A 12,514-nucleotide genomic window follows, 5' to 3' on the forward strand; every position below is an offset into this window, starting at 1 on the left:
ATTCCTACTCATAATCTGCTTATGTTTTACTGGTCTGCTACTCCATGGCTGGAGTGTGTGATGGTTAGATAACGGGAGATAACAGGACTGTAGTTGAGGTGAGTGTCATGTCAATAGAGGCGACCAATGGTCTGCATCAAGATGGAGGAATCTTTTCAGACCTGTTTATCTTGTTGACTGGTTGGGAGGTGAGATTGCTTGAGCTAGGGCTAAAAAGTATAGGGATTTCCTTGGTGTGTGGTAAAGTCCCTAAGGAACCTGGCTTAATAAGTGACAAAAGTTAAAATGAACCCTAATTAATTTCACAGACTATGATAATAATCCACATGATAAACCCAGATCCATGGAGCATCCAATTTCCAAAAGCACAAGCTTGGCTATATGCACAATAAACATCATTTGAGGAATCTATACCTGGCATTCTGAGATGCCATTTTGAATTTAGGCAACAGTGTGTTGCAACAGCCTTGCAATTGGTAATGTGGGGAAGCCATGGCCTAAAGGTTAGGGAAGCAGCTTTGAGACCAAAAGGGCGCCGATTTGATTCTCTGGACTAGCAGGAATGGCTGAAATGTCCTTGAGCAAGGCACCTAACCCCCAATTGCTCCTCAGGCTGCTCTGGGTATGCTGTACATCGCTCTTGATAAGAGCGTCTGCTAAATGCCATTAATGTAACATTGCCTAAAGAGCTCAAATACTCAGAGTATGACTAAAAAAAGTGGCATGATAAAAAAGGGTTGAAATAGCACAAGTTTAAGAATCAAAGCCCACCAGACATCTCACAAGGCTTCTCAGCATCACTCTCAGGAGCTCCTTTTAATCATGTACAGTAGTCTAGTGCATGGTCCTGTTGGTGGAGCTAATGGAACTTGCCTGAGAATCATATATTATTTGTCAAGTCCGAGCTTGTTGGTGCGGTGCTGTTAGGATGAGACAGCGTGGGCTGTAAAAGGAGAAGTTCTTCACCAAGCCTGGGCTCGATGAAGAATTGGACAATAGCTCACAAATGTGTCTCTCCTCCCTTCTCCTCCCTTCTAAGTTAAGGACTTAAGCCAGAACTGGATTTAAGCACAACATGGAGAATTTCCCAACTTGGTGGTTAGAACATCATTAATCATGTCCTATCTATCTGGCTATGAAGAAATGATGCATAACAGACTGTAAACAAATAAGGCATGTGAGCCACAGCGTCAGATTCATGTGAAAGAGTAATTATTGAAGATAGACCTCTTGGCTATGTGCTTCCCTCCCCTGTTAAAAGGGGTCATGATGAGGTAATCATTTGTGACGTCTAGTAGTGGACGGTTGTATGATCACAACACACACACACACACACACACACACACACACACACACACACACACACACACACACACACACACATACAGGTAATGTCTGTCAGGGATAAAGAGTATTCTGCAATTTGGTTCTGCCCCAAGGAGACATCTGCAAACATCAAACCCATGTTTTAACCTTAATCGTTTTACAGTACCTCACTCAGCCTTGATCAGATGCAGATGCATCGATGATGTTTCTGTGCTCATCACCTTTTATCTCTCTTTCATGCCACTCTGCAGGATGTAGGATAGACAACTGTGAGACCTGTTTCAGCAAAGAGCATTGTACAAAGTGCAAGCCTGGTTTTTACTTGCACAAAACCCGCTGCTATGAGAAGTGTCCAGAGGGCTTTGCTCCACTGGATGACAGCATGGAGTGTGGAGGTGAGGAGAGCCTGCATAAGAGACAGCACTGATATAGCTTTGAGTAAGAAATAAAGTACAGCTTGTTTTAGTATAGTAAAATAGCTGTTATAGTAAAATAATCCACCAATAGAATAGAAGATTTCGACAATCACTACCTCAAAAGAGGATTATTTGACTATATTATATAACGTAATGCAATTTTAAGGTACAAAGTATTGCATTCTTTTTATACCACATTGATTTGCTAACGATGAGAATTTTAACGTCAAGCTTTTTAATCATTTAATGTTATGGAACGTCAGTGGGACAAGGTCCTGTTATTACTTTTGTTTTAACAGATATAAACAGTCATTCCCTCACCACACCATAAAAACCCACAGCTTGTCATGTTATTGAGTAACTGTAAAACATAAAGTCTGCTGTCCTGAAGACTCTCCCTTGGTGGAAAACTTAATGACTGACACCAAAGACTCCTTCCATAAATATTAAATAAATGTCGGCCATAAAGTCCCCACGAACGAGCCGTTCCTATAGACACCATAATGTACTGGAATGAGCACATTAATATAAAACTCTCGTTTGAATTACATCCTGAACTGATGTCATAGCTGTGCTGTTATAGGAAATTAACATCATCTGACCAATCCAGTTTGAGAATTCCACAGTGCCGTGGTACAATAAACAGTAACGACTGACAAAAAAAAATCTCTAATGGAAATGGACGGAAAATGACCGCATTATAAGAAACTGCTGTAAGAAATTGCTGTAATGTTGTGTGTTAACTATGAAGTGGTTTCTAAATGATTATCCTTTTCTTCCTTCAGAGGGCTGTGAGGTGGGTCAGTGGAGCGAGTGGGGGACGTGCACCAGAAGAAACAAAACATGTGGCTTCAAGTGGGGATTGGAGACTCGCACACGGCATATTGTGAAGAAACCACCAAGGGACACGATACCCTGCCCTACGATTGCTGAGTCCAGGAGGTGCAAAATGCCTATGCGACACTGCAGGAAAGGTCAGATACTCTATATATTTACACTCCTTCGTTCGGCGTAAATAAATTCTTTAAATTAAATTCTGAAAAGCTCGTTGCCAATTTGATGAATTTATTGCTAGACTTGGAAACCTTTAGTGACTTTAAAAAAAAAAAGGGAGCCTAATGCAAATAGCATTTTGAACAGATGCTAGTGACTGTCTTCTACTTGAAACAGCTCTTAAGCTCACATCACACCGGCTGGTTATGTTGAGAGAGCAGGTTTGCTCGAGTGCATAAAGCCTGACAGAGTTGCATTTGCACAATCTTATGTCTTCAGAAATAGTTTGGTTTTCATGTAACGTGCTGGGATATGCAAATGATAATGATAGTTGAATGAATATGCAAATTATCCTGTGGTATCAACTTCAAGTTAATTTTGAACAGGCATTATCTATTACTTTACCCGGAATGGTATTAGCAGCACTGCCATGGAGTGAGGGGGCAATGTGTAAAATCAGTGGACGTATATTTTTGATTTATTCTATCCACATTCACTGGATATGAGCAATCGCGCACTCTGATTGGCTACTCTGCTACTAGGATATCACCGTGAGTAGAGAAAAACAAAATGGTGGCGTGCATTAGGTCAAATATATCACAGATCAAGTATTTAAAATAAACAGAAATAGCTAAAAGAATATAGTTTCCCCCCCAATATCTCCTGTTCCACACTCCAGCCCAGTCAGTGGCAGTAATGCACCTTTAAATTGGTTTACCAAGCAACAACAAAAAAAAAACTAAAGAAGAAGAAGAAGAAATTGGTGGAGCGTGTTGCTGAACCAACCGAGGAGGAAATGAAAACTCTACTTGAAAATAAAACCCCCCAAAATAGAAAAAAAAGCAATAAAATATGGAAAAATTATTTGATGGTAAGAGCGTATCTTTTTTTATTTTTCAATAATTATTATGATAGCATTTTCCACATCTTGCTACTGTCATTTCGCCGGTTTGTTTACATTCTAAGCGGAAATGATTTTGTCGGATGTTTTGTACAAAGGTTTTATTGATCGAATTTATTGAATGTCGCATCTCGGCGCAACGTGCCTCGTTGGCTATCAGTTCATGTACGACTCGATTTCATGGAATAACTGTTAAATATTTTCAAGCTTGGGTGGCACAGTGGTGTAGTGGTTAGCGCTGTCGCCTCACAGCAAGAAGGTCCGGGTTCGAGCCCCGTGGCCGGCGAGGGCCTTTCTGTGCGGAGTTTGCATGTTCTCCCCGTGTCCGCGTGGGTTTCCTCCGGGTGCTCCGGTTTCCCCCACAGTCCAAAGACATGCAGGTTAGGTTAACTGGTGACTCTAAATTGACCGTAGGTGTGAATGTGAGTGTGAATGGTTGTCTGTGTCTATGTGTCAGCCCTGTGATGACCTGGCGACTTGTCCAGGGTGTACCCCGCCTTTCGCCCGTAGTCAGCTGGGATAGGCTCCAGCTTGCCTGCGACCCTGTAGAACAGGATAAAGCGGCTACAGATAATGAGATGAGGTGAGATGAGACAGGCCATATTAAAGGCCTATGCAGGGTCTAAGAAGAAACAAATGTGCAGCACTTTCACATTCACCTGTTTCACCATAATCTTTTTTTTTCTGTTCTACACTGTCTTCTCTAACCTCAATCCTTTTATTTGAATTGTAAGTGGCTGGTGGTGTGTTTTCATGCATGATACATTAGTGTTTTTCCATGCTCACTTTAGTCTGCCTGCTATGTTTTGCCGCAGTATATTTTCTCTTGGCTTCTCCTCTCTCTTCATAGTGGAATTGCTCAGTGTATGAAGTGCAGTGGCACTCTCTGTTTCCTTTCGTCTACTCAAGACTTATTTGCGGTACGTGCTGCACGCAGCTTCACTATTAATAGAGAGGTCCAGTCTGGAGGAAACTATCTGCACTCTAAACACACTCAGAGAATTTTTTTTTTTTTCAGTGAAGCACTTCGTTTAACATAGATGGACCAACCTTGCTAATGAAAATAATTGCCGTCTTGGGGAAATCTTATTAGCCAGCATGTATAGTAAGCATTCATGTCTACCCTCGGTATTTTTAGCTCCTGCTCACCTGATTACATGTATGCCATTTGTGGTTCTTGAATTATTCTCCTGTTACACTCAGTACACATATAATTGCGATGTAAGGCCACCATAGAAACAACACTTCCTGTAACTCGAGCTGTTTTAATTTTCAGTACTCTGGGTATGTTTTTCATTTTTTTTTAGATGAATGTTTTAATTAAGTGTCCACAGTTCATACGGACTGTGTTCATTTGTTCAAATATCAATATTTATTTAACTGTTTCCTGGCATCCAGTGAGGAAGCTAAAGAAATCATTCTGAACTAAAGACCTTCATTCACTGTTCAGACTGCTGTTTGTCTCAGCACACACACCGATCATAGGCTTTGGGTACACTAATGAAAATAGCCTGAAGCAAACTGAAAGCTAGGCATGGCGTTTAGGTGAGATGGGAGAAGCGCACTGAGGTGCTTATTAGATAAATAAATCTGAAATAGGCTATGTGCTGTGTCCTTTTCCAGTAACAGTGAAGTACAGAGAAATCTTGGAGTTAGAAATAATAATTATCTTCCTTCTATGCTGGCTCATCTTGAGGTTCAGGGTTAGTTCTTCCTGCCTGACATTTCCCAAATTATTTCATTATCCTTAATTATGATTAAGCACTGGGATACATACTTATTGGCATATCTAGTGTGATCTAGTATGAGGTCAGTGATTGGGGCCAATGTTAAAGTGTTAATGATTCTTCAGTGCATTCAATTCTTCTGTCAGTCTGCCATTATTCATTTGAGACAGAGACAACATGTATGCATGCTTTTCTGTGTTTACTCCTCACGTTAGTACCACGGATGCCAAGTGATGCCCTCCCACCCCATCATTTCTACTTGCACTGCAGAGTACAGTATCATCAACGTATGAAATGTGATTATAAGACATTTCGTGGGTTTTCACAATGTTCCATGATTATCACAAAATTACATAATGATTGAATAGTGAATACAACCCCAAAATCAGAAAAAGTTTGGCTGGTATGTTGAATTTAAAACTGAAAACAATGATTTGTAATTAATCTTTGGCCTGTATTGCACTCAAAACAATACAACAACACATTATTTGATGTTTTACTTCATGAAATTTATGGGGGGGGGGGTAAATAAACACATTTCAATTTTGATTCTTGCAACACATTTAAAAAAAAGTTGTGAAGGTAAAGCATTTACCACGCTGTAATGTTGCCATTCCTTCTCACAACACTAAAAAGATGTTTAGGGACTGAAGACACCAAGTGATGAAGTGTTTCAGGTGTTATTTTGTACCATTCTTCCTGCAAACAGGTCGTAAAGTGTGCAACAGTACGGAATCGTCATTGTCATATTTTTCGTTTCAAAATTCCCCACACATTCTCTATTGGGGACAGAGGGGATAGGTGCCCTCTTCTTCCACAGCCATGCCTTTGTAATGTGTGCAGAATGTGGCTTTGCAGTGTCTTGTTGAAATATCCCTGGAAAAGATGTCGTCTTGAAGGCAGCATATGTTGCTCCAAAATCTCAGTGTACTTTTCTGCATTAATGCTGCCATCACAGAAGTGTAAGTTACCTTTGCCAAGGGCACTGACACAACCCCATACCATGACCGACCCTGGCTTTTGGACTTGTTGCTGGTAACAGTCTGGATGGTCCTTTTTGTCTTTAGTCTGGAGCACATAGTGTCTATTTCTTACAAAAAAAGACCTCAAATACTGATTCATCTGACCATAATACACGTTTCCACAGTGTGATGGTCCATTCCAGATGCCTCCAAGCCCAGAGAAGTCAACAGCGCTTCTGGACACAGTTAACATAAGGAAGGCTTCCTTTTTGCACAGTAAAGAGTTAACTGGTATTTGTGGATGTAACTCTGTTTTGTAGTCCTTGACAAAGGTTTGCCAAAGTAATCCTGAGCCCGTGTGGTTATATCCGCTATAGATGAATGATGGTTCTTGATGCAGTGCCATCTGGGGGATCAGAGATCACAAGTGTTCAGCTTAGGCTTGCACCCTTGCCCTTTATGCACCAAACTTCCTCCCAGATTCCTTGAATCATTTTATGGTGATATTATGCACCGTAGAGGGTGAAATATCCAAATCCCTTTGTATCTTACTATGAGGAGCATTGTTTTTAAACATTTCAATAATTTTCTCATGCACCCTGGGCAGCATGGTGGTGTTGGGCGGCATAGTGGTGTACGTAGTGATTAGCACTGTTGCCTCACAGTAAGAAGGTTATGGGTTCGAGCCCAATGGCTGACGGGGGCCTTTCTGTGTGGAGTTTGCATGTTCTTCCCGTGTCTGTGTGGGTTTCCTCCGGGTGCTCCGGTTTCCCCCACAGTTCAAAGACGTGTGGTTAGGTTAACATGGGGAAGCTTTGGGCTGAAGTGCCCTTGAGCAAGGCACCTAACCCTGAACTGCTCCCAGGGCGCTGTAGCATAGCTGCCCACTGCTCTGGGTATGTGTGTGCGCTCATTGCTCACTTGTGTGTGTGCGCGCATGCATGTGTTCACTGCTTCAGATGGGTTAAATGCAGAGAACATATTTCACTATGCTTGAGTGTGCATGTGAGAATTCTTCTTTTTCTGCATTTGTTGAGAAACTGGAGGCCTGAAGGCCTTTCCTGGAAATTGATTTTGTACTAAATCATGATTACAATCACCTGTTGACATCACCTGTTGCAAATCACATCATTATTTAATTGTATTACCTCGTTACTAGCCCTAAATTGCCCTCCGTCCCAACTTTTTTTGGAATGTGTTGATTTTCAAGCATGGATTCCTGAAATTCAGGAATGGACGTACTGTATATTAACAAATGAGATGAAGTTGACCAGACAAAACATGACATATCTTGAGTTCATTCTGTCTGCAATGAAATACACGTCAAAGAAATTTAGAAATCACTGCTTTTTTATTAGCGTTTTCCATACCGTCCCAACATATTCTGATTTGGGGTTGTATATAAATAGTGAACAAATCCAAATATTCTGCTGTCCCGTTGAGGGTGAGTCCAGGCCTCAAGTCCAGACTTCCTGGGATAAGCTCCGAATTCACTGTGTCCCTAAAAATAATAGTGGTTACTGAAGATGAATGAATGAATGAATGAATGAATGACCTCTATTATATCACATTGTTGTTGAATCGATTGGTCTGAATGTATTAATCTAACAGTAGCTCTAGTTTAAATTTCAGGTTTATATTAATGTAACCTTCTAATGTATAGATTATCCTTTCTGTAGTCACAGCTCATGTACAGGGACTTGTATGGCAGACAGTCCACATCATCTAAGGTTATTTATCAAGAAATTTAAAATATTTTGTTATTTAACAAATACATACATACATACAGTATATAATTGGTTTAAGGAAATGTTTATTTAACGTTTATGCAATAAGTATACAGTATCAGCACTTTAACAGTCAGTAATTCTTTTTCCATGGGAATGCTCAGGACAGGGGACTTTGTGATTTCTAGTTTTTCAGTAACATGATAAGCTGCATTTTTTTTTGTCTTATTAACTGAGAGAGAGAGAGAGAGAGAGAGAGAGAGGCAGGGGCAGGCTAGTGAAAGAACAGTTGTTTATGGCTACTTTAATATAAGTGTAACTAACTCACTTGATTTGTGGAAATGTCCTTTATTAATACATTAAAATTTTTAACTGTTCTCAACACTCAGTGGTGTCCAAGGAATAAAACACTTTGCAACATGCTGTTATAGGAAAATAATCCACTTCAGGTCAGCTTCAGGTCAGTCGGCGTCATCACTCATCACTGATTAGTTTCCTTCAACAGCACGTCCTGTCATATTTTATTTCTTACTTAACCTGCATGCCTGCAATTTACATTTTGCCTCTTAGCTGTAATATTAAACTGGCTGTAACCCACCCAGAGCTCATTCCTCTTGACACCTCTGTTCTAACTCCGCCAAATTGCTTCGCAAATCATTGTCCATTCTTCTTGATGTATCTGTTACAACACTGCCAGCTGTCATGCTCCGCCTTCTTCAAATCAGGTCTGGAGGTCAAGGAACTTATTTTTAAACCATTCTCTCTGTAAATTTTGCTTGAAGTGCTTGTTGTCTTGTTGCAGGATGCACTCATATTTCATTTCATTTCTTTTTTTTTTTTGGTACAAATTGTCAAATGATGTCAGAAAACCACAGGGCTGCTCAGTATTTTCATTGCTCTCACTGAGCTCTGTTATTTTCTGTTGTTAGTGGGTATCATGTTATTGTGTTCCTTTTATATCTTGTATGTTACACCAAAGTCCTCAAAAAACAGCATGTCATTCCACTGTGTGTGTGTGTGTGTGTGTGTGTGTCACGGATGTGATGGCAGTATGCTACTTTTCTGTCATTATTGCCAATGATGGTAAAGTCCATTTCCAAGCTGTAGTAGAAATTTGACCTGATGCTCTGATGGCTGTCTGACCCAGTTAGTAAAATGTCTTGTGCAGATGACCAGGAAAAGGCCAAAGCCCTTGAATTAGGCTTTGAAAGCATTTCTCAATCCTTTGTTAAAACAGTGGACTGGATAGAATTCCTCCCAGCTGACCTCTTAAATTACACTGGATTTCAAGGGCTTTGTAAATAAGTCCCTGAACGCTACCTAATGTGACGGCTTTACTCTGCTATACAACAAATTGCATTTAGGTACCTAAATAGGATTATGGTCAGACTATAAACATGTATGTTTAAACATATGTCACGGTCCCAAGCGGACCACACAGCACTGGTGCAGAGAGAAAGCAGAAAGAGACTGAGGAGACGTGCACTGGGTAATATCACTATTACCATACTCTGCCTACAAGCAGACACTATACACCAGGCTTGGGTTACATAAGAAAAGAACTTCTATACAGTTATAGATTAAGTGGATATGGATGACGGATATCGGAGAATGGCAGAAAGCAGTGGAGGGAGGGGAAAAAAAAACTAATAATATGAAGGTCCACTATTTCTGGCATTGTTTATCTGATCATCCTGCTTCCATAGCTCTCAGTTTAAATACCACTACGAATTATTTACAGATTTTACAGATATTCAGGCTTTACACTTGATCTGACCAACCGGATTTATGCTACCCTGAGGGTACCAGTGAAAACATGGAAAATGCTTCTAATTTATTTGTTTTAGTGAAATTTTCTGATGATGGTGTAGTTATTGTACAGGATTCCACAACAGCCATGAGGCGTGGAAATTCAGTGTTGCTTGGCTGCTCAGAGTTGGTGCTTGGGAGTCGGTTGCTGTGCCAACGCTCCCCTACAGGCACTTCAGCCTATTGTGGCAATGTGTGGAGGGACTCCCTGGGGTGGACTACTGCGTGGCCCATAAACACTGTTTATTAATAGGCGCTTGACTGCTTTCAAAAATTAAACGCCTGCTGAGCTCCATTCTGCGCTTTCCTCTGGCCCTGTCATCAAACAGAGTAAATACACTAGAGAAGAAGAGAAGAATGTATTTAAGAAGAGAAGAGAAGGGATTTGCTCGAGAAAAGGCTGCTAGAGAAAAGTCTTAATGGTTGTATCTCCTGTAAACAGCCCTGTCAGCACCCTTAAGTAATCTTCCAGCATGTGACTGATGTTTCCAGCCGTCCAGCTCAGCTTACTCTACACAGGCCTGTCAGACTCATGGAAGTTTCCTTTGCAGCAAAAAGCTGTCTGCCTCACCAGCAGGTTATTTAACATCACTAATATTAGCTGTTGTGTTAGCAACTCACAATGTTACCGCTCACAATTCCTTAACCTCACAGTAATTCCTCGAAGTTGGATTTAAAGGGATTAAGGTTTTACACAAACTTACCTGTGGACTCATTTACCAATGGGAACAAAGCAACTTTTGTCAACTTTGACAGCAGGAAGGAGAAGAGAAAAGGAGAGAAGAAGTTAGAGGAGATGCTTGCAAGAGAAGAGAAGGCCGTTTTACACAAGCATGCCAGTGGACTCACTGGCAAATTTCACTGATGGTAGCAAAACAGCTATATCCTACTCAGACAGCAGGAAACAGTCTGATGAAAACACACATTATTGAGCATGTGCGAGGATAAAAAATAAGCCCTTTTGGAAAGTGCTATGCATGCGATGGATGATATGACGTGAGAGACAGAGACGCTCACTTCGAACCCATTACTTCAGATGGCTCCCGGATTTAGCTTCAAGCCGAAGCACCTGGTGTGATGCCATCGATTTTCCATTTCCGTAAAAGGAGAAATGTGCGCCGTTCTTTCATTTATCACCTGGACTCAAATAATTTACTTTCCTATTATAGGATGTGTCGATCTAATACATCTGCGAGACTAATACATCAAGAGCACTTCAGTTACGATGGCTTTTAACGTTGTATTTGTTTTGTGACTTTGATGTTTGTCACAGTCTGGTCCAGTCCATCCATGCCTTAGATGGTGGGACTTCCATGCCGGCTCCAGACTGGATCCAGGACAGGAATTCAGTCCTGTCTTGCTGAAGGCCATTTCCTGAAGCGGCACTCCCACACCTGCTACCACCCCTCTCCCATCAGCCAGGGCTTTTTAAGGACTGTTTGGAGCTACTCCATTTGCCAGACTGTCTCTTGTAGACTTTCCTCGCCTCGCTACAGCTCATTGGTATCGTGTCTTCTTGATTCCCCCTGCCTGAATTTTTCCTTGTTTTTCTGTCCAGTTTTTGTCCCTGTTTTTGCCTGCCTGTTCTTTTGAATTGTGTCTTTTGTTACCTCTGCCTGGATTTCCCTTGTCCCTGTGTTCATCCGTTTTTATGAAGATTTTTCTGTCCTGTTTTTTGTCCCTGATCGTGTCTACCTGCTCCTCTGTGTTTTTGACCTCCTGGCCTGTTTTTTGACTACCGATTTTTGCCTGTGCCCTACTGTACCTTTGCCTTTCTGCCATCTACTCCATTAAAGAAGTTTTCTCTTTACATTGCCTGTTTTCTGAGTCTGCTCTTGGATCCTCACTTCACCTCAGCTCGCCACTCGTGACAGCACAGTCTGGCCAACATGGACCCAGCAGATTTCGCCCAGCTGACAGCAGCGGTGCAGAAACAGGGAGCTCTCCTTGGGACCCACCAGCAGGACATCCAACAGGTGAATCAAAACCTTGTCGCCATCTCTGACACTCTCAATCTTCTTGCCACTCAGCTACAACAGCTTCAAGTAACGTCTGCTCCTACACAACCCCCTCCACCTACCGCTCCTCCAGCTCCTGCTCTAGCCCTCTTCAGAGAGCTGAGACTACACCATCACTCTCCTCACTGGCAAAGTGAGGGAGTGTGGAACAGCTATGTGGGATGCCAATGCACCATGCTGCACCAGCTTCAAGGATTTCACAGAGGAGATGAGGCGAACCTTTGATCGCTCTCTGTCTAGCAGAGAGGCAGCAAGAGAAATCATGGGGCTGCGGCAGGGTGCCCGGTCGGCTTTTGACTATGCGATTGAGTTTCACACTTTGGCGGTATCTTGTGGCTGGAATGAGTGCCTTGTTTGACACATTTTTGAATGGGCTGTCAGACTCCATCAAGGATGAGCTGGTCTCACGAGAACTGCCACCTGATCTCCCCAGTCTCATGGACCTTGCCAGTCGTATTGACTCCCGGATCAGACAGTGGGTGAAAGAACTCGGACTAGTCTTGCTCCCCCTCAGCCTCCCATCCCTTCCGCTGAGCCAATGCAGGTAGACCGAGTCTACATCTCACCTGAGGAACGACAGCGCCGTCGGGATATGAGGGCAAGTTTTTATTGCGGACAGCTGGGGCATTTCTGCC

General features: G+C 41.9%; 1 protein-coding gene across 1 annotated transcript in view; it reads left to right on the forward strand.

Annotated features, from left to right (window-relative positions):
• rspo2 (R-spondin 2) overlaps positions 1-12,514 on the forward strand; it is an 83,857-nt gene that overhangs the window by 45,635 nt on the left and 25,708 nt on the right. Inside the window, exons 3-4 of the mRNA XM_060920671.1 lie at positions 1,578-1,721; positions 2,528-2,716. Of these exons, the coding sequence (XP_060776654.1) occupies positions 1,578-1,721; positions 2,528-2,716 (333 nt within the window). The remainder of the gene's footprint in view (positions 1-1,577; positions 1,722-2,527; positions 2,717-12,514) is intronic.

Source organism: Neoarius graeffei, chromosome 5 (genome assembly GCF_027579695.1).
Source record: "Neoarius graeffei isolate fNeoGra1 chromosome 5, fNeoGra1.pri, whole genome shotgun sequence".
NCBI lineage: Eukaryota > Metazoa > Chordata > Actinopteri > Siluriformes > Ariidae > Neoarius > Neoarius graeffei.